Source organism: Ranitomeya variabilis, chromosome 8, assembly GCF_051348905.1.
Source record: "Ranitomeya variabilis isolate aRanVar5 chromosome 8, aRanVar5.hap1, whole genome shotgun sequence".
Lineage (NCBI taxonomy): Eukaryota > Metazoa > Chordata > Amphibia > Anura > Dendrobatidae > Ranitomeya > Ranitomeya variabilis.
Window position 1 is genome coordinate 209,992,201 of NC_135239.1, and position 22,699 is coordinate 210,014,899.

Genomic DNA, 22,699 nt, shown 5'->3' on the forward strand with positions numbered 1-22,699 from the left:
CCATGTCCGGCCATGAATAATAGATCCAGTGTATCACGCCGTCCTCTTATTCGGAGCAGTGACCCATCCGTCAGCGCCTGTCACCCTGTTATTACATTATTGCTCCGCAGTCAGCACTCTCAGGGCTCGTTGGCGGAGCTCTTACCGTCCAGGTTAATGCACAATGCATCTTCTTGTGCCGGGGACGGATATTTCATCAGTGACAGGGAGCCCATCAGCAGGTGTGAGGATGCAGATACATTCAGGTATCATCCCTGCAGAGGATATTACACAGCTTTCTCAGGCACCTGCATGGCAGACTTGCCTAGTTATGGAAAAAGGGGGTTCTATAGAGACCTTCTTCATGGGGGGCCCAGGACAAAGGGTCCAATCATGGTCGCCCCTAATGCGAAATCTCCGACTATCACAGGTCATTAACAATTTTGGTTTTCTCGACTGAACCAAAATTACCTTTTGAGCCCCCCCCGGGTTTGTCTGCCGCTGCACCCCCTACACTCCCCATTGTTACGCCCCTTGTCCTTTGCTATTTGGTGGCCTGAACCTGAGAAGGACCCCAATTACTTAGGTGCCATAATTTGCAAACATAGGACGAAGCATTAAGCACAAGGGACAGCTAAGGATTGTAGCATCATAAGGGGCCCCATTCCCACCCCCCATATATATCGCTGCACACTTTGGTAAGCTGAGGATAAGCGGTGCCGCCATATTGGTAGTCACCCAGCTTTCCCAGATACAGATACTCAGAAGATGATTTATTCTGGGCCATTGTCTGTAGATTGTAAGCTCCTATGACCAGGGTCTGCTACTGGAGATGCGTTGTCGCAGTATTTGCCGGCAAGGAAAGGGTGGAGGCGCAGTCTATTTTTAATAAAATGTTTCCCCCCCCCTCGCCCTGCACAAACTGATAAACAGAAATATCCTTCCCTCGCCCATACATCATCAGCGCCCGGCCCCAAATAGCGCAGACAATGGGCGGAATGTAATGGAACCTTCTCAGGGCGTCAATTCCACTGTGCTTGTTTGTAAATACAAAGGACAGAAAAGAGCAGCGACGGATCAGAGCGCGGACGAAGCCCCCCGACGGCTGCGGGAGGCCTGATGTCCAGGAATAGATAGTCTGGGGGGCTCAGCACTGGAGTCTATATACAGATGTAGCAGAGCTGAGTTTTTAAGATGTATCAAAACTACATATTGTAAAAATGTCATCGAGCTCTGCTTGTTGGATGTAGCAGAGCTGTGTTTGCAAGATGCAGCACATCTGTATTTGTTGAATGTAGTAGAACTGTGTCTGTTAGGTGTAACAGATGTGTTTGCAACATGTAGTAGAGCTGTGTTTGTCAGATATATAGCAGAGCTGTGTTTAGTAGATGTAGCCTACATGTGTATGTCACATGTAGTAAACTTAATATTTCATTGGCATTAGAAAATAAATAATTTAGGAATAAGTGAACCTACTGTAATATTTTGTAACCTCACCGTCCCTACATTTTGATTTTGCCTCTCATCTTTGGAGGTGACAGTTTTATGCGCAGACATCTTCAGTTCCTTGATAAGATTGAGATGTGGTACTTTTACATGGGACTGCGAGTTCTGTGGTATATGTTGGAATGATGTTGCATCACTAAGGAATAAGGGCACCTATGAGAAGTACCAGTACCCCCTCACCACTGACCGTACCGCACAGGAGAGGATTAGATACGTGGTCTAAAAAGCCGCTGTTCACACGCTGCAGATTTCTTGCAGTTTTCTGTGTTTGCTCATTCATCTGGATGGAGCTGTGGAGATCTGTGCTGTGGAGATCTGTGCTGTGGAGGTCTGTGCTGTGGAGATCTGTGCTGCAGAGGTCTGTGCTGCGGAGGTCTGTGCTGCGGAGATCTGTGCTGCGGAGGTCTGTGCTGCGGAGGTCTGTGCTGCGGAGGTCTGTGCTGCGGAGATCTGTGCTGCGGAGGTCTGTGCTGCGGAGATCTGTGTTGCGGAAGTCTGTGCTGCGGAGGTCTGTGCTGCGGAGGTCTGTGCTGCGGAGATCTGTGCTGCGGAGGTCTGTGCTGCGGAGATCTGTGTTGCGGAAGTCTGTGCTGCGGAGGTCTGTGCTGCGGAGGTCTGTGCTGCGGAGATCTGTGCTGCGGAGGTCTGTGCTGCGGAGATCTGTGTTGCGGAAGTCTGTGCTGCGGAGGTCTGTGCTGCGGAGGTCTGTGCTGCGGAGATCTGTGCTGCGGAGATCTGTGCTGCGGAGGTCTGTGCTGCGGAGATCTGTGTTGCGGAAGTCTGTGCTGCGGAGGTCTGTGCTGCGGAGGTCTGTGCTGCGGAGATCTGTGCTGCGGAGGTCTGTGCTGCGGAGGTCTGTGCTGCGGAGGTCTGCGCTGCGGAGGTCTGCGCTGCGGAGGTCTGCGCTGCGGAGGTCTGCGCTGTGGAGATCTGCGCTGTGGAGATCTGTGCTGTAGACACGGCTCCATTCACATTAGGAAACTGATGTCCAATTGCAGCAAATCAGCCGTGTGTTCACACAACGCTCCCCCCATGACCTCGCTGTACCCCAGGGCTCATCCATTTAATGGCTTCCTGTCTTATCCCAGATAGTATTTTCCTGACGTCTCCATCAGCTAAAATCCTCATAACCAGCGCTGTAATCCCACATTACTGTCCCCTGGAGGCGGAGGAGATTGTGCAGAGACCCTGGTGCCGGAGGGGACACAGAGGGCTGTCTGCCACAATGTGAAATCATTACACCCCTAGTGGCTGACAGGTGTTACTGCACCATTATAGCGCCCCCATGGGTTGTGTCTGGTATTGCAGCTCAGCTACTCTGAATTGAGTGAAGCCGGCGGCTCCTATAGGGCGTTAATTGTGGATTCTGTCAGCAGTAATGGGCACTTCCTTCCCCATCATGTCGGAGGGTCATGTGATCTGCTGGGCATGAAGACATATCAATCAGAGGATGACCTCACATGGTGGAAGTGGGGCCTCCCCGAGAACTTGGCACAGACCACAGTGGGGATATGAGGACGTGCGGAGCGCCCAGTGCCTCATTATAACCCCAGCGCCATGCCAGCCTGACCGGGCACCGCTCCACTGTGTGCACAGCGACATCGAAGTGTGCGAGAAATCCAATAATCCATCATATGATATCTAATATCGGTCTATTATCTATATATTATCTATCTATCTGGACAGATGTGCTGCATGTTATTAGATGCAGGATCCTCAGTCACTGTATCTATGTAAAGCGTTACCAGCATCCATAAATGATCTCCACAGACCGTGTATCTAATCCTCTCCTGTGTGATACTGTCTGCTGAGCTGTGTATCTAATCCTCTCCTGTGTGATACTGACTGCTGAGCCGTGTATCTAATCCTCTCCTGTGTGATACTGTCTGCTGAGCTGTGTATCTAATCCTATCATGTGTGATACTGACTGCTGAGCCGTGTATCTAATCCTCTCCTGTGTGATACTGTCTGCTGAGCTGTGTATCTAATCCTATCATGTGTGATACTGACTGCTGAGCCGTGTATCTAATCCTATTCTGTGTGATACTGACTGCTGAGCTGTGTATCTAATCCTATCCTGTGTGATACTGTCTGCTGAGCCGTGTATCTAATCCTCTCCTGTGATACTGTCTGCTGTAATCGTGTATCTAATCCTCTCCTGTGTGATACTGTCTGCTGAGCTGTGTATCTAATCCTCTCCTGTGTGATACTATCTGCTGAGCCGTGTATCTAATCCTATCCTGTGTGATACTGACTGCTGATCTGTGTATCTAATCCTCTCCTGTGTGATACTGACTGCTGAGCCGTGTATCTAATCCTCTCCTGTGTGATACTGTCTGCTGAGCTGTGTATCTAATCCTATCATGTGTGATACTGACTGCTGAGCTGTGTATCTAATCCTCCCCTGTGTGATACTGTCTGCTGAGCTGTGTATCTAATCCTCTCCTGTGTGATACTGACTGCTGAGCTGTGTATCTAATCCTCTCCTGTGTGATACTGACTGCTGAGCTGTGTATCTAATCCTTTCCTGTGTGATACTGCCTGCTGAGCTGTGTATCTAATCCTATCCTGTGTGATACTGTCTGCTGAGCCGTGTATCTAATCCTCTCCTGTGTGATACTGTCTGCTGAGCCGTGTATCTAATCCTCTCCTGTGTGATACTGACTGCTGAGCCGTGTATCTAATCCTCTCCTGTGTGATACTGTCTGCTGAGCTGTGTATCTAATCCTATCATGTGTGATACTGACTGCTGAGCCGTGTATCTAATCCTATCCTGTGTGATACTGACTGCTGAGCCGTGTATCTAATCCTATCCTGTGTGATACTGACTGCTGAGCCGTGTATCTAATCCTCTCCTGTGTGATACTGACTGCTGAGCCGTGTATCTAATCCTCTCCTGTGTGATACTGTCTGCTGAGCCGTGTATCTAAGCTGATAATGTGGGATCTATAAGTGACTTATTATTGACTCTCTCTGTCTGAGGATCTGTAGTCAGGGACTAATGGGAGGACCGAGGTCACTCTGAGGTCAAGTCCGATCAAATAGCGCAATATCTCCCATCCAAACCCTTGATGCCCCCTCAGCGGGGTCCATGAGGGGCACAGACATCACCCCCAGTATTGGCGCAGTATTGGCGCCCAGTGTCGCTCCTGTAATAACTGATCTGTTACATGTGACGTCATTGTTGCTTCTCTCTGACAGAAGGACGGGCCGACGAGAGCGTGCAATATTGTGGAAGAGCTGGTGACATCGGAGAAAGTGTAAGTGCGGCTCATCCCGGACCTGCAGCTCCCCGACCATGGAGGGACTACATCTCCCAGCATGCATCTGAGCACACTGGGAGTTGTAGTTCCCAAACCTCTGGACAACGAAAGGTTGTAAAACTGTGATGTGTCCTCTCCTGGTGATTATGTATCTGTGTAGGTAGGAAAGGAGATGAGAGAGGATTTCATCCTGTGCGGACATCTGGGGTTGTTACTTCCCGGATTATCAGATTTATGGATTATTGAATGGTAGAAAGGAATTGTATTATATAAAGAATTATAATAAATAAATATATAATGCTAAATAATAAATATATAATAATAAATATATAACAATAAATATATAATAAATATACAAAAATAAATATATAATAATAAATAATAAGTAACTCGATAATATGGGCGTCTTCTTTTCTCTTCCAGATATGTGGAGATACTGCGACGTCTGCACACGGTTAGTAAATAAGTTTGTAATTATTATGTAGAGATTCACTATTGTAGGAGGGCTAGGACTCATTAAATTGGGTCCGTCTGGATGATTTTAGAGAAGACGCTTGTGGAATGATTGCATAAATCAGTGTCCAACAATGCAGATTATACCTTTATTTTGTGCAGATCCAGGGCTGATAAATCAAGAGTTGAAGCCATATGCAAATGAGGCAGGAAGTGCATAGGGGGCGGGTTAACGCCCTTGGACTGCTCCTCCCCTCTTTATTAACCACTTCAGTCCCCTGATTGCACTTCCAGAATCTCAATGAGGTCATTCCAGTGGCGATATGTGAATATAGGGTGCAGGGACCCAGAATCTCTCGTGCCTCTGATTGGTATCACAAGAATAATGGGTCTGACACCATCGGGCATAGAGATTTATTAAAACTGGGGCAAAGGAGCCGTTGTCCTCATGTACATTGCCACAGCCTAGGTTGCTAATATATAGATACAGGGTTTCCTCCTCTACACATAGAGGACCTGGTGCTGATGGCAGTAACAACACCCAAGAGATAAAAATAATCAATAATAAACACGATCAGCAGCAGCTTTAATGTTCCCGAAAGTGAAAGCGCTAAACACATCGCCACATCCATAATAAAACATCCATCAAAATGCAACATTATCACAGCGCTGAGGGAAGGACGTCCACATCGAGCGGCCACAGAGTCACAGATCTGGGCCCTCAGGGGTCACTGCGGTATATTGTGCTGGTGGCCGAGAGAGATGAGGGAGACATGAGCTCCCCGGTCATATAAAAGCGGGTAAAAACCTGCAATGTCCTGAGGATTGGAATAAAGAAGATCACTGACGAGAGAGAAACAGAGGAAGAATGTAGCCAGTATATTCACCCTAAAATGATAAAGACAGTGATAGGAACTGTAATATAATACTGCCCCCATATACAAGAATATAACTACTATAATACTGCTCCTATGTACAGAAATATAACTACTATAATACTGCCCCCTATGTACAAGACTATAACTACTATAATACTGCCCCCTATGTACAAGAATATAACTACTATAATACTACCCCTATGTACAAGAATATAACTACTATAATACTGCTCCTATGTACAAGACTATAACTACTATAATACTGCTCCTATATACAAGAATATAACTACTATAATACTGCCCCTATGTACAAGAATATAACTACTATAATACTGCTCCTATATACAAGAATATAACTACTATAATACTGCCCCTATGTACAAGAATATAACTACTATAATACTGCTCCTATGTACAAGAATATAACTACTATAATACTGCCCCTATGTACAAGAATATAACTACTATAATACTGCCCCTATGTACAAGAATATAACTACCATAATACTGCTCCTATGTACAAGAATATAACTACTATAATACTGCCCCTATGTACAAGAATATAGCTACTATAATACTGCCCCTATGTACAAGAATATAACTACTATAATACTGCCCCTATGTACAAGAATATAACTACTATAATACTGCCCCTATGTACAAGAATATAACTACTATAATACTCCCCCCTATGTACAAGAATATAACTACTATAATACTGCCCCCTATGTACAAGAATATAACTACTATAATACTGCTCCTATGTACAAGAATATAACTACTATAATACTGCCCCTATGTACAAGAATATAACTACTATAATACTGCTCCTATGTACAAGAATATAACTACTATAATACTGCTCCTATGTACAAGAATATAACTACTATAATACTGCTCCATATGTACAAGAATATAACTACTATAATACTGCTCCTATGTACAAGAATATAACTACTATAATACTGCTCCTATGTACAAGAATATAACTACTATAATACTGCTCCTATGTACAAGAATATAACTACTATAATACTGCTCCTATGTACAAGAATATAACTACTATAATACTGCTCCTATGTACAAGAATATAACTACTATAATACTCCCCCCTATGTACAAGAATATAACTACTATAATACTGCCTGTATGTACAGTGTATATTTAATTCTGCAGATCTGTAGGAATTTCTGGACTTGTGGCTTTGTGTTGTTATCGTGTTTCCTACGCAGCACATAATGTCACATTATCATTCGTGTAATGAGCGGACAGAGGTTTCCACATCGGGGAGTGACGCCCGCTGGCTCCGTGGGATGGCGCTTTGTGCCAGCTGTCCATACTCATGTGCAGCGCTGGATCTCCGGGTCGGTATCCCGGCAGAACAAGTTCTGGGTGAGGATCTGTCAGATCATCAATGGAGGACTTATGTGGCTAATCGCTCCTCTGTCTATTTTGGAATTTCAAGCAGCTCGGCCGCGTCCCTTCCTCTGACCTCCTCATTCATCCTCTCACCCTCGGCTCTATAATCGAATCAGTCATTACACCCCAACGTGGAGGAACGTCGGCTGCGTATGGTAATGAAGACGACATGAATGTGGCAGTGACGTATGATGAGTTGTCAGGATAATGGAACCATGCCGCTGAGATTGGGGGTCGGAGTCAGACTGCGGAAATCTGTTTCCATTCACTGACAGCAAGCAGTAACTATAAAAAGAGAGAAGAATCAAATGATTAGCTCCATTTCTGAACATGATGTCAATTGTCTTAGTTTTCTTCTTATGAAAGGTCCTTGATTCCCATTATTTCTTATACTCCAGTCACATCCAAGGCTGCATTTGAAATGAAACTGCTGGAAAAAGTGTCGCTATTGTATTGTCATTCAGTATATACTGCTATAACATATACCGCCATAATATATACCGCTATAATATATACTTCTATAATATATACCGCTATAACATATACCGCTCTAATATATACTGTTATAACATATACCACTATAATATATACTGCTAGATCATATACTGCCATAATATATACCGCTATAATATATAATGCTATAATATATACCGCTATTATATACCGCTATAATATATACAGCTACAATATATACTGCTATAATATATACCGCTATAATATATACAGCTATAATATATACCGCCATAATATATAACGCTATAACATATACAGCTATAATATATCGCTATAATATATAATGCTATAATATATACCGCTATAATATATACCGCTATAACATATACCGCTATAATATATACAGCTATAATATATACCGCTGTAACATTTACTGCTGTATTATATACTGCTATAATATAGAGCGCTATAATACATACTGCTATAAGATATAGATCTACAATATATACCGCTATAATATATGCCGCTATAACCTATACAGCTGTAACATATACCGCTATATGGTGCTGCAGAAAATGTCCTTATATTGCTCTACTGAGCAGTGATGATGCGAACACTATATCTTCCACAATGTAACACAGCAGAGTCCGGAATAGACACTGAAGCAGCAGGGACTGTGAACCGCGAGGCTCTCTGGCCCCCAGAGCTGAGACATAGCAGGAATCCAGCACAGTTGTTAATGCAGCTTTGGATGTGACTGGAGGATGGTGTAAATTCCGGTAATTTGTATCATGCTGGATTATAGGGTGGGGATTACAGATCAGTTAATGAATATGGCAAAATCCTAAATGTGGCAGCGGCTGGTAGCGGGGTAACGCCACGTCCCCTCCCTATGGCAGCACAGTGCTGAATGGCAGCGTGGGAGCTGGAGGTGCCACCAGTCGGGCAGGAGTCCAGGCAGCCGGTCTGTGGAGATGAGGGTCCTGTGTGCCCCTTCTCAGCTGCACTGTTATGGATAGAGGGGACACGTCCTTGTTTCTGGCCTTTGTGGGAGAAGCTGTAGAAATCGTTTTCACACCTTATTTCTAAGTACAAAGCATCAGCAAAGTGCAGAAATCTGCGGCTCCGAGGGGAATGTCGGTTACTGGTCATCCAAGAAAAACCCAGTGATGCCGACACTGAAGAAGCAGAGTGGGCGCCCGCCAGGGCCGTGGGGTACCGGGTCCGGTCGCACTTAAAGGGGATGTCACGGTGGCTGCGACCAGGTCCGTGGCCCTGGGCACCCAATTAAAGGCAAAGGTCTTTAAGGGGATTTGTAAAGTCTTTGTTCGTGACGCCATCCGTGTTTTTCGGTCAGTAGGGTCCGACGCTGCTTAAAGGGGTCCTCTGGGGTGATGTTATGCAGCAAGATGGTGACGCTTCCCACAGGTGAAGTGGGATCCCCAGGGCTCCCATGGTGTATGACAGATGGTGTGGTGGATGGTATAGTGAAGAACGAGGACACAGGTTTGCAGTCTTTACCTGGTTTACTGATGGTAGTAGTCAGCCTCAGTCCAGGGCACCAAGTGTAGGGTAGCCGTGGTCCGGCCGGCTTGGAGGCAATAGGGGAGATGTTTTATAGGGTCTCTATCACGACCCGGGATCTTCAGGTTGCTGCTTCACCTCAGACTTGGTGTGGGCAATTAACACAGTCCTATGCCCTCCGGTTCTTCCATGCTTCCTGGAGAACAACATGACCTTGGGCTCCCGATGCCCGGTGTTGTGAATTGACCTTTTGGCTCCCTCTTGTGGTCACTAGTGATATTACACTTTGATATTCCTTCCCTTGCTTGGTACCCACCTGGCCTCGTTAGTCCAGGGGTGTCGCTATTTGAACTTCCTGGATTTTCAGTCTGGTGCCTGGCATCGTTGTAATCAGATCCTTCTGTTTGCTCCTATCTGCTGGTCCTGGTTCTATGCAAAATTAAGCTAAGTCCTGCTTTCTTGTTTTTGGTTATTTTTTGTGCTCTTATTTTTGTCCAGCTTGTACTAAATGTGATTCCTGATATTGCTGGAAGCTCTAGGGTGCGGATGTTCTACCCCCGTGCCGTTAGACGGTTCGGGGGTTCTTGAATATTCCGCGTGGAGTTTTTTGTGAGGGTTTTCGCTGACCATATAAGTCATCTTCCTATATTCTGCTATTAGTTAGTGGGCCTCTCTTTGCTAAAACCTAGTTCATTCTTACGTTTGTCTTTTCTTCTTACCTCACCGTTATTATTTGTTGGGGGCTTGTATCCAACTTTTTGGGGTATTTCCTCTGGAGGCAAGAAAGGTCTTTCTTTTCCCTGCTAGGGTTAGTTAGTTCTCCGGCTGGCGCGAGACGTCTAGAATCAACGTAGGTACGTTCCCCGGCTGCTGTTATTTGAGTGCTAGGTTCAGGTATATGGTCAGCCCAGTTACCACTGCCCTATGAGCTGGGTTTTATGTTTACAGACTTCGCTATTGTCTCTGAGACCCCCTGCCATTGGGGTCATAACAGCCCGGTTTCTGCGCTCTGGCTCTTAGGGTGTCCGGTCACCGTTCCCCTCTGAGCCCTTTCCTCTTCCACTGTGCTCCTTTCCTCTCAAGCTCCACTACAATCCAACCCTTCAGGTTATTTCTTCCTTTTCCAGGGGCTGCAGCTCCCACATGGCTGCATGGCCCCACTGTCTGTTCCATACATCCTTCTCCTATCTCTCCCTCCAACAGACTCCTTAGCTCCTCCTCCAGACCAGAATACAAAAATTGGGGAAGCTCCCCTGAATCCGGGTTCAGAGCTCCCCCTTCTGGCCTGGCCTCCAAGCATGATATCACCCTCCCCGAAAGGAAGGCAACATCACTGTAACAACCTATAACTATGTGCTTAATTCTAAAACTCTGGGCAAAACCGTCAATGAAAAAGACCTGGGTGTATGGGTGGATGACAAACTCATATTCAGTGGCCAGTGTCAGGCAGCTGCTACAAAGGCAAATAAAATAATGGGATGCATTAAAAGAGGCATAGATGCTCATGAGGAGAACATAATTTTACCTCTATACAAGTCACTAGTGCGACCACACTTAGAATACTGTGCACAGTTCTGGTCTCCGGTGTATAAGAAAGACATAGCTGAACTGGAGCGGGTGCAGAGAAGAGCGGCCAAGGTTATTAGAGGACTGGGGGGTCTGCAATACCAAGATAGGTTATTACACTTGGGGCTATTTAGTTTGGAAAAAGGAAGACTAAGGGGTGATCTTATGTTAATGTATAAATATATGAGGGGACAGTACAAAGACCTTTCTGATGATCTTTTTAATCATAGACCGGTGACAGGGACAAGGGGGCATCCTCTACGTCTGGAGGAAAGAAGGTTTAAGCATAATAACAGACGCGGATTCTTTACTGTAAGAGCAGTGAGACTATGGAACTCTCTGCCGTATGATGTTGTAATGAGTGATTCATTACTTAAATTTAAGAGGGGACTGGATACCTTTCTGGAAAAGTATAAAATTACAGGGTATATACACTAGATTCCTTGATAAGGCGTTGATCCAGGGAACTAGTCTGATTGCCGTATGTGGAGTCGGGAAGGAATTTTTTTCCCCATGATGGAGCTTACTCTTACCACATGGGTTTTTTTTGCCTTCTTCTGGATCAACATGTTAGGGCATGTTAGGTTAGGCTATGGGTTGAACTAGATGGACTTAAAGTCTTCCTTCAACCTTAATAACTATGTAACTATGTAACTATGTAACCGGTTACCTGGGGTGTTACAAGAGCATAAGGGGAGATCTCAGAAGTGAAACTGCAGAATAGTGAGTGCAGCTCTGGGGTATAATACAGGATGTAGCTCAGGATCAGTAATGTAATGTATGTACACAGTGACTGCACCAGCAGAATAGTGAGTGCAGCTCTGGGGTATAATACAGGATGTAACTCGGGATCAGTAATGTAATGTATGTACACAGTGACTGCACCAGCAGAATAGTGAGTGCAGCTCTGGGGTATAATACAGGATGTAACTCGGGATCAGTAATGTAATGTATGTACACAGTGACTGCACCAGCAGAATAGTGAGTGCAGCTCTGGAGTATAATACAGGATGTAACTCGGGATCAGTAATGTAATGTATGTACACAGTGACTGCACCAGCAGAATAGTGAGTGCAGCTCTGGGGTATAATACAGGAGGTAACTCAGGATCAGTAATGTATGTACACAGTGACGGCACCAGCAGAATAGTGAGTGCAGCTCTGGGGTATAATACAGGAGGTAACTCAGGATCAGTAATGTAATGTATGTACACAGTGACTGCACCAGCAGAATAGTGAGTGCAGCTCTGGGGTATAATACAGGATGTAACTCAGGATCAGTAATGTAATGTATGTACACAGTGACTGCACCAGCAGAATAGTGAGTGCAGCTCTGGGGTATAATACAGGAGGTAACTCCGGATCAGTAATGTAATGTATGTACACAGTGACTGCACCAGCAGAATAGTGAGCGCAGCTCTGGGGGATAATACAGGATGTAACTCAGGATCAGTCACTCTGTACACCGTGGTGACTATAAGTAGACATCCCCTTGATTTTGTGCCTATTTGCAGCAGTTGGAGCATTAGTTCTTTCTTGTTCTGTGGTTACTGTGGTTAGATAATTATACTTAGAGAGTTGGTTGGAGCCATTTTTAGTACGATGTGATGGTTGATAAGTGCGACACTTAATTTTCACCTTGGTGCTGCCATTGTGAGGGTGACTGGCTCGGTGTGAGCGTTGTGTGTCGGAGGTCAGGGCTTCCGTTGTCCTCTGTAATGACAGGATGAACATTATCTGTGCTGATCATTCAGCTTCTGGTCACTGGCCCTTTAACTGGAGGATGTTTCCTATTTCTGGGATAATTCTGTGCAGTCTTCAATAAAATTACTATCTGGGTTCTTCGATTGGCGTGAGAGGCAATGGCTGACCGAAATCTACACTTTGGGAAATTGGGCTCATAAAGCCCCCCATACATGAGACAGCAGTTATGTCTCCCGTCTCCTCCACATAGCGGAGCGCTCACACCAGACCTCCAGCAGCTTGGGTTGTGGCCTCTCCACTCTCCCTCCAGACTCTGGGACCTCGATTTCCAAGGTCTAGTGTGAAGTCTCCACAATCAGTGATGGTTTGGGGAGCCATGTCATCTGCTGGTGTAGGTCCACCGTGTTTTATCAAGACCAAAGTCAGCGCAGCCGTCTACCAGGACATTTTAGAGCACTTCGTGCTTCCCTCCGCCGACAAGCTTTTTGGAGATGGAAATGTCATTCTCCAGCAGGACTTGGCCCCTGTCCACACGGCCAAAAGTACCAATACGTGGTGTAAAAACAACAGTATCACTGGGCTTGATTGGCAGCAAACTCTCCTGACCTTAACCCCATAGAGAATCTATGGAGTATTGTCAAGAGGAAGATGAGACCAGACCCAACAATGCAGACGAGCTGAAGGCTGCTATCAAAGCAACCTGGGCTTCCATAACCCCTCAGCAGTGCCACAGGCTGATCGCCTCCATGCCACGCCGCATTGATGCAGTAATTGATGCAAAAGTACCAACCGACCAAGTACTGAGTGCATTTACTGAACATACATTTCAGGAGGACAACATTGCGGATTCTAAAATCATTTTTTCAAGCTGGTGTTATAAAGTATTCTAATTTACTGAGATAATGACTTTTGGGTTTTCATTGGCTGTAAGCCATAATCATCAACATTAACAGAAATAAACACGTGAAATAGATCACTCTGTGTGTAATGACTCTAGATAAAATATGAGATTCACTTTTTGTATTAAAGAACTGAAATAAATTAACTTTTTGATGATATTCACATTTTTTGAGATGCACCTGTATCTATAGATAATAGCTAATAGATCGATGATAGATAATAGATAGATGATGGATAGATTATAGATGGATGATAGATAATAGATGGATGATAGATATATGATAGATAGATAATAGATAGATAACAAATAGACCATCACAGAGGAGGCTCGGGGTCGTACCAGATATCATTGCTTCCATGGCCATGCGCTCAGGGGTAATTATTGGAATTCTTCTTGCAGTTTCCCCGCTCCTCGTTGCTGCTGGATATAATCAGATCAATTAAATAATTAAATATGTTGAAAATAGGTGTTCTGTTAACTGATCCTATAAATCCGCCGCACACTCCCGTAACCGCTCCGCTAACTGCCTTTATTATTCCCCTAACTGCTTTTATCATGAGGACAATTTTTTTTCTGCTGATTTAACTCTTCCCTTTATCGCCGCCTTAAGCTACTTAAAGGAGAAATCTGCCTTAAAGGAAATGTATCATCAGAAAATGTCGTATTATTTCTAACAGGTTTACAACCTATGTTTTTGAAACATTTTTTTGTAATAGTTTTTCTTTTCATACCACGAGGCCCTCGGAGGCAGAGATCCCAGGCAGGGTGGTCTCATCTTGTTGCTGAGTGGTGATTGGTGGGATCCTGTAGAGAACGCCCCTCCCATGAGGAACTGCGTTACTAGCAACAGTGTGGGGGAAAAGAACCCATGGGTCAAGAAGGGGAAAAATAGCAGAAAGCCCTTGGGTCCCGGCTGGTAAACTCCAGCACCTTAATGTGGGGCTCCTTAGCGTGTACCCTAAAAGGGTTACCCAGTGGTTTGGGGGTTTTATCACTGCTTTTTGCTAACCGATAAGGCTTGACAAAAATGCGGCCTGCCTGACACCGTCCACAATGGGAAGTCCTGTCGTCCTGTATGTTTTCCAAATATTTGTTAATGTTGCCGCGCCGATGGAGACCAAACTCATCTGGAATGGGCCCCAGTTTTCAGAGGCCCCTTCCTCATAGGCTAAGGGAGGATGGGTCCATTTACTTATGTGCAGACTAATCTTGGGATTGATGAATAGTACGGATCGTCCCTACATACTAAAGGTGAATGGGAATGGGGGTGATGGTCCATCACAGACTTCATTCTGTCGTCGCCTTTAACCTCTTTGTTACGATATCGGACATTCAGGAACCAATTACGCTTTCTGATTGATTAGGACGCACAGATTCTCACTTGACCCCCGGACCCGGAATCCTCAGGGACATTAGTCCTGAAAGCCTCAGATATTGTGGATCTATATTAATAAAGCCGGAGACACTTTCCCTTTAATATTTCTTTTTGGTGGGGTCAGAGGTCATCCCTGCGCAAATCTCACTATATTCCAGGAATAACCACGCGTGAAGTCAGCGTGAAGGTCGGCAAGTTTCCATTATTCTCAGTCCCCACCTTGCATTGCACTAGTAGAACAGAGAGATGTATGGCAGGAAGGACGGCCGCTTCCTGAATTCCTGACGCTCACGTGACGTTTCCGACCGTCCGGCGATTTCGTGAATCCGCATTTGGGACAATGGGCTGTTCTTGGTCACGGAATAATTGTCTAACACCTTAATTATTTGTAGATAGTGACGGAGATAGATCACTAAGTACTACAGGTCTCAGCATGCCCTCATTGAATGAAGGGATGTGCTAACCAGAAGGATTAAATGGCTGCAGCACAATTCTATGGGATACTATTCCCATCCTGAGGGTTTGTTACAGTTGCATCCTGTTTAGACAATCGCCTGTGAGTTTGATACATCGTAAAAATCTATCAAGACAAAAGGGAGAGTTCAGCTACTGATGTGTAGACCGGAGGGAATTGTAACAAACTTTCAGCTGTGAAAAGTATTAGGTTTGGATATTCCAGCCTCCAGATGCAAATAAGAATGTTAGCGTTCACTGACAGCAAGCAGAGGTCTGGAAACTGAGGAAAGCTACATAGGCTTAGTAAGAAAGTTTCTATTTATTGTTATTAAAGTCTGTAACCTGCTATTTCCACTTATTGGTAAACAATGTCTCTTGTGGCAGGTTACAATGTCTCTTGTGGCAGGTTACAATGTCTCTTGCGGCAGGTTACAGTGTCTCTTGTAGCAGGTTACAATGTCTCTTGTATCAGGTTACAATGTCTCTTGTGGCAGGTTACAATGTCTCATGTAGCAGGTTACAATGTCTCTTGTAGCAGGTTACAATGTCTCTTGTAGCAGGTTACAATGTCTCTTGCGGCAGGTTACAATGTCTCATGTAGCAGGTTACAATGTCTCTTGTATCAGGTTACAATGTCTCTTGTATCAGGTTACAATGTCTCTTGTGGCAGGTTACAATGTCTCATGTATCAGGTTACAATGTCTCTTGCGGCAGGTTACAATATCTCATGTAGCAGGTTCCATTGTTTCTTGCTGTAGTTGTGAATTTTAAAGGGGAAGTCCCTTCATTTCTTAGTTGACGGAGGAGTTGGGTGCCGCTGCGGTGCCGTTGCTGCGGTTGTCGCTCTTCTCATGCACTTAGCAGCTCTTTCTCTTCTGATATATTCTCCTCGTCAGCCTGTAAGCGAGGATCCTCCATGCAGATAAAACGTCTTTAACGCTCTGCGCCCGACGCGTCTCGGGGGGATTTGTCAGCTGTTTCTTGTTCTGCCAGTTAATTCTTTATAGATTTCTTCAGCAGATCGGATCCTAGGACTGTTCCGTTAACCTCCTCTGGACTAGGAGCAGAGATGGTCGCTGTGCAGACTGCGCGCTCAGTGCAGGACGATGGCACCGCCAAAATGTGCCGGTGTCATATAGGGCTGCCTAAAGGAGCTCTCTCTGCAGAGCCTGGCACAGCCGTGCTGGACTGCGGCCCCTGAATGCAGCGGATCTGATGGAGGAAGTTGGATATTTGCACCTTTTCCTGGGAGATCAGCGGCACCAGTAGCGTCCGGCAGCCACTTATCCCTTTTCTTTAGGACAATAAACGTGCACTTGGCAGAGTCTTAGCCAGGCTTCCTAAAATTATCTAAAAACACCCTGCATCCTGCACTTGGGGCACAATCCCTGGTCGCCCATTTTACCCACCTCCAGCTCCTTCCACCCCGGGGTCTTGGCCATTGGAGTTTTTCTTAGAAGAAACTGAGAGGTGTCGGCTCTGAATTGTTGGGTCGCTCTGGTTTATTACCCACTGTATATTGGGAAATGCACTTGAATCCACAATTAAAGATGGCGTCCGGAGGCAGAAGACTGCTGGCGCCCCCATGTGGTGTGAGGTATATTACAAGCAAGAGGAGTAATAGGTCACCTTGTTTTCTTCCAGCAATTCCATGCCTCCATGCTCAGGGTGCTCGGCAGTGAGGAGGAAGACGAGGAGGAAGAGCTGAGGCTGCGGCATGGACTGAGCCAGCTGCTGGACGTCTACCTGCTGCATGAAGAGGTTCTGGAGGAGCTGGAGGACAGATTGAAGCACTGGTGGGTTTCTGGTCATGTGGCTGAAAGAATAGGAACTCCACAAACCGGGATCACTGAAAGAATCACATTAAGAAACTTGGCAAACACTTTACATGACTTATAATATACTAGATGGTGGCCCGATTCTAACGCATCGGGTATTCTAGAATATGTATGTCCACGTAGTATATTGCCCAGCCACGTAGTATATTGCCCAGCCACGTAGTATATTGCCCAGTGACGTAGTATATTGCCCAGCGACGTAGAATATTGCCCAGCGACGTAGAATATTGCCCAGCGACGTAGAATATTGCCCAGTTACGTAGTATATTGCCCAGTGACGTAGTATATTGCCCAGTGATGTAGAATATTGCCCAGCGACGTAGAATATTGCCCAGTGGAGTAGTATATTGCCCAGTGATGTAGTATATTGCCCAGTGACGTAGTATATTGCCCAGTGACGTAGTATATTGCCCAGTGGCGTAGTATATTGCCCAGTGGCGTAGTATATTGCCCAGTGGCGTAGTATATTGCCCAGTGGCGTAGTATATTGCCCAGTGACGTAGTATATTTCCCAGTGACGTAGTATATTTCCCAGTGACGTAGTATATTTCCCAGTGACGTAGTATATTTCCCAGTGACGTAGTATATTGCCCAGTGACGTAGTATATTGCCCAGTGACGTAGTATATTGCCCAGTGACGTAGTATATTGCCCAGCCACGTAGAATATTGCCCAGCGTCGTAGTATATTGCCCAGTGACGTAGTATATTGCCCAGTGACGTAGTATATTGCCCAGCGACGTAGTATATTGCCCAGCCACGTAGTATATTGCCCAGTTACATTGTATATTGCCCAGTGACGTAGTATATTGCCCAGCGACGTAGTATATTGCCCAGCCACGTATGTCACAGGTTCAAAAAATAAAAAATAAACATATACTCACCTTCCGCAGGCGCGTTGTAGTTCTGTCACCTGTGTAAGGTGCAGGCGGCAGCTTCCGGTCCCAGGGTGTGATGACGTCGCGGTCACATGACCGTGACGTCATGGCAGGTCCTTCTCCCAGACCATCCTTGCCACCGGAACCTGCCGCTTGCGTGGACCGGCCAGAGCATCGCGAGGAGCGGGAAAGGCGGCGGAAGGTGAGTATATAATGATTTTTTTTAATTATTTTTAACATTAGATGTTTTTACTATTGAAGCTGCATAGGCTGCGTCAATAGTAAACACTTGGTCACACAGGGTTAAAGCGGTGGTAACGGAGTGCATTACCCGCGGCATAACGCGGTCCGTTACCGCCGGCATTAACCCTGTGTGAGCGGTGACCGGAGGAATGTATGCGGGCGCCGGGCAGTGAGTGCGGGGAGTAAGAAGCGGCCATTTTCTACCGGACTGTGCGCGTCGCTGATTGGGCGTTTTGCACAGTGACTGCACCAGCAGAATAGTGAGTGCAGCTCTGGAGTATAACACAGGATGTAACTCAGGATCAGTAATGTAACGTATGTACACAGTGACTGCACCAGCAGAATAGTGAGTGCAGCTCTGGGGTATAATACAGGATGTAACTCAGGATCAGTAATGTAATGTATGTACACAGTGACTGCACCAGCAGAATAGTGAGTGCAGCTCTGGAGGATAATACAGCATGTAACTCAGGATCAGTAATGTAATGTATGTACACAGTGACTGCACCAGCAGAATAGTGAGTGCAGCTCTGGAGTATAATACAGGATGTAACTCAGGATCAGTAATGTAACGTATGTACACAGTGACTGCACCAGCAGAATAGTGAGTGCAGCTCTGGAGTATAATACAGGATGTAACTCAGGATCAGTAATGTAATGTATGTACACAGTGACTGCACCAGCAGAATAGTGAGTGCAGCTCTGGGGTATAATACAGGATGTAACTCAGGATCAGTAATGTATGTACACAGTGACTGCACCAGCAGAATAGTGAGTGCAGCTCTGGGGTATAATACAGGATGTAACTCAGGATCAGTAATGTAATGTATGTACACAGTGACTGCACCAGCAGAATAGTGAGTGCAGCTCTGGGGTATAATACAGGATGTAACTCAGGATCAGTAATGTAATGTATGTACACAGTGACTGCACCAGCAGAATAGTGAGTGCAGCTCTGGGGTATAATACAGGATGTAACTCAGGATCAGTAATGTAATGTATGTAGACAGTGACTGCACCAGCAGAATAGTGAGTGCAGCTCTGGGGTATAATACAGGATGTAACTCGGGATCAGTAATGTAATGTATGTACACAGTGACTGCACCAGCAGAATAGTGAGTGCAGCTCTGGAGTATAATACAGGCTGTAACTCAGGATCAGTAATGTAATGTATGTACACAGTGACTGCACCAGCAGAATAGTGAGTGCAGCTCTGGGGTATAATACAGGATGTAACTCGGGATCAGTAATGTAATGTATGTACACAGTGACTGCACCAGCAGAATAGTGAGTGCAGCTCTGGGGTATAATACAGGATGTAACTCAGGATCAGTAATGTAATGTATGTACACAGTGACTGCACCAGCAGAATAGTGAGTGCAGCTCTGGGGTATAATACAGGATGTAACTCAGGATCAGTAATGTATGTACACAGTGACTGCACCAGCAGAATAGTGAGTGCAGCTCTGGGGTATAATACAGGATGTAACTCGGGATCAGTAATGTAATGTATGTACACAGTGACTGCACCAGCAGAATAGTGAGTGCAGCTCTGGGGTATAATACAGGATGTAACTCAGGATCAGTAATGTAATGTATGTACACAGTGACTGCACCAGCAGAATAGTGAGTGCAGCTCTGGGGTATAATACAGGATGTAACTCAGGATCAGTAATGTATGTACACAGTGACTGCACCAGCAGAATAGTGAGTGCAGCTCTGGGGTATAATACAGGATGTAACTCAGGATCAGTAATGTAATGTATGTACACAGTGACTGCACCAGCAGAATAGTGAGTGCAGCTCTGGGGTATAATACAGGATGTAACTCAGGATCAGTAATGTAATGTATGTACACAGTGACTGCACCAGCAGAATAGTGAGTGCAGCTCTTGCGTATAATACAGGAGGTAACTCAGGATCAGTAATGTAATGTATGTACACAGTGACTGCACCAGCAGAATAGTGAGTGCAGCTCTGGGGTATAATACAGGATGTAACTCAGGATCAGTAATGTAATGTATGTACACAGTGACTGCACCAGCAGAATAGTGAGTGCAGCTCTGGGGTATAATACAGGATGTAACTCAGGATCAGTAATGTAATGTATGTACACAGTGACTGCACCAGCAGAATAGTGAGTGCTGCTCTGGGGTATAATACAGGATGTAACTCAGGATCAGTAATGTAATGTATGTACACAGTGACTGCACCAGCAGAATAGTGAGTGCAGCTCTGGGGTATAATACAGGATGTAACTCAGGATCAGTAATGTAATGTATGTACACAGTGACTGCACCAGCAGAATAGTGAGTGCAGCTCTGGGGTATAATACAGGATGTAACTCAGGATCAGTAATGTAATGTATGTACACAGTGACTGCACCAGCAGAATAGTGAGTGCAGCTCTGGGGTATAATACAGGATGTAACTCGGGATCAGTAATGTAATGTATGTACACAGTGACTGCACCAGCAGAATAGTGAGTGCAGCTCTGGAGTATAATACAGGCTGTAACTCAGGATCAGTAATGTAATGTATGTACACAGTGACTGCACCAGCAGAATAGTGAGTGCAGCTCTGGGGTATAATACAGGATGTAACTCGGGATCAGTAATGTAATGTATGTACACAGTGACTGCACCAGCAGAATAGTGAGTGCAGCTCTGGGGTATAATACAGGATGTAACTCAGGATCAGTAATGTAATGTATGTACACAGTGACTGCACCAGCAGAATAGTGAGTGCAGCTCTGGGGTATAATACAGGATGTAACTCAGGATCAGTAATGTATGTACACAGTGACTGCACCAGCAGAATAGTGAGTGCAGCTCTGGGGTATAATACAGGATGTAACTCGGGATCAGTAATGTAATGTATGTACACAGTGACTGCACCAGCAGAATAGTGAGTGCAGCTCTGGGGTATAATACAGGATGTAACTCAGGATCAGTAATGTAATGTATGTACACAGTGACTGCACCAGCAGAATAGTGAGTGCAGCTCTGGGGTATAATACAGGATGTAACTCAGGATCAGTAATGTATGTACACAGTGACTGCACCAGCAGAATAGTGAGTGCAGCTCTGGGGTATAATACAGGATGTAACTCAGGATCAGTAATGTAATGTATGTACACAGTGACTGCACCAGCAGAATAGTGAGTGCAGCTCTGGGGTATAATACAGGATGTAACTCAGGATCAGTAATGTAATGTATGTACACAGTGACTGCACCAGCAGAATAGTGAGTGCAGCTCTTGCGTATAATACAGGAGGTAACTCAGGATCAGTAATGTAATGTATGTACACAGTGACTGCACCAGCAGAATAGTGAGTGCAGCTCTGGGGTATAATACAGGATGTAACTCAGGATCAGTAATGTAATGTATGTACACAGTGACTGCACCAGCAGAATAGTGAGTGCAGCTCTGGGGTATAATACAGGATGTAACTCAGGATCAGTAATGTAATGTATGTACACAGTGACTGCACCAGCAGAATAGTGAGTGCTGCTCTGGGGTATAATACAGGATGTAACTCAGGATCAGTAATGTATGTACACAGTGACTGCACCAGCAGAATAGTGAGTGCAGCTCTGGGGTATAATACAGGATGTAACTCAGGATCAGTAATGTAATGTATGTACACAGTGACTGCACCAGCAGAATAGTGAGTGCTGCTCTGGGGTATAATACAGGATGTAACTCAGGATCAGTAATGTAATGTATGTACACAGTGACTGCACCAGCAGAATAGTGAGTGCAGCTCTGGGGTATAATACAGGATGTAACTCAGGATCAGTAATGTAATGTATGTACACAGTGACTGCACCAGCAGAATAGTGAGTGCAGCTCTGGGGTATAATACAGGATGTAACTCAGGATCAGTAATGTAATGTATGTACACAGTGACTGCACCAGCAGAATAGTGAGTGCTGCTCTGGGGTATAATACAGGATGTAACTCAGGATCAGTAATGTAATGTATGTACACAGTGACTGCACCAGCAGAATAGTGAGTGCAGCTCTGGGGTATAATACAGGATGTAACTCAGGATCAGTAATGTAATGTATGTACACAGTGACTGCACCAGCAGAATAGTGAGTGCAGCTCTGGAGTATAATACAGGAGGTAACTCAGGATCAGTAATGTAATGTATGTACACAGTGACTGCACCAGCAGAATAGTGAGTGCAGCTCTGGGGTATAATACAGGATGTAACTCAGGATCAGTAATGTAATGTATGTACACAGTGACTGCACCAGC

At 45.2% G+C, this 22,699-nt stretch overlaps 1 protein-coding gene across 4 annotated transcripts in view; it reads left to right on the forward strand.

The window, feature by feature from the left end:
- The window catches only part of FGD5 (FYVE, RhoGEF and PH domain containing 5), a 129,396-nt gene that overhangs the window by 68,644 nt on the left and 38,053 nt on the right, over nucleotides 1-22,699 (forward strand). For 3 of the 4 annotated variants that reach the window (XM_077276695.1, XM_077276692.1, XM_077276694.1), the window contains exons 4-6: nucleotides 4,687-4,745; nucleotides 5,172-5,202; nucleotides 17,121-17,272. In XM_077276695.1, the coding sequence (XP_077132810.1) occupies nucleotides 4,687-4,745; nucleotides 5,172-5,202; nucleotides 17,121-17,272 (242 nt within the window). The remainder of the gene's footprint in view (nucleotides 1-4,686; nucleotides 4,746-5,171; nucleotides 5,203-17,120; nucleotides 17,273-22,699) is intronic. The other variant, XM_077276693.1, reaches the window with a different exon arrangement.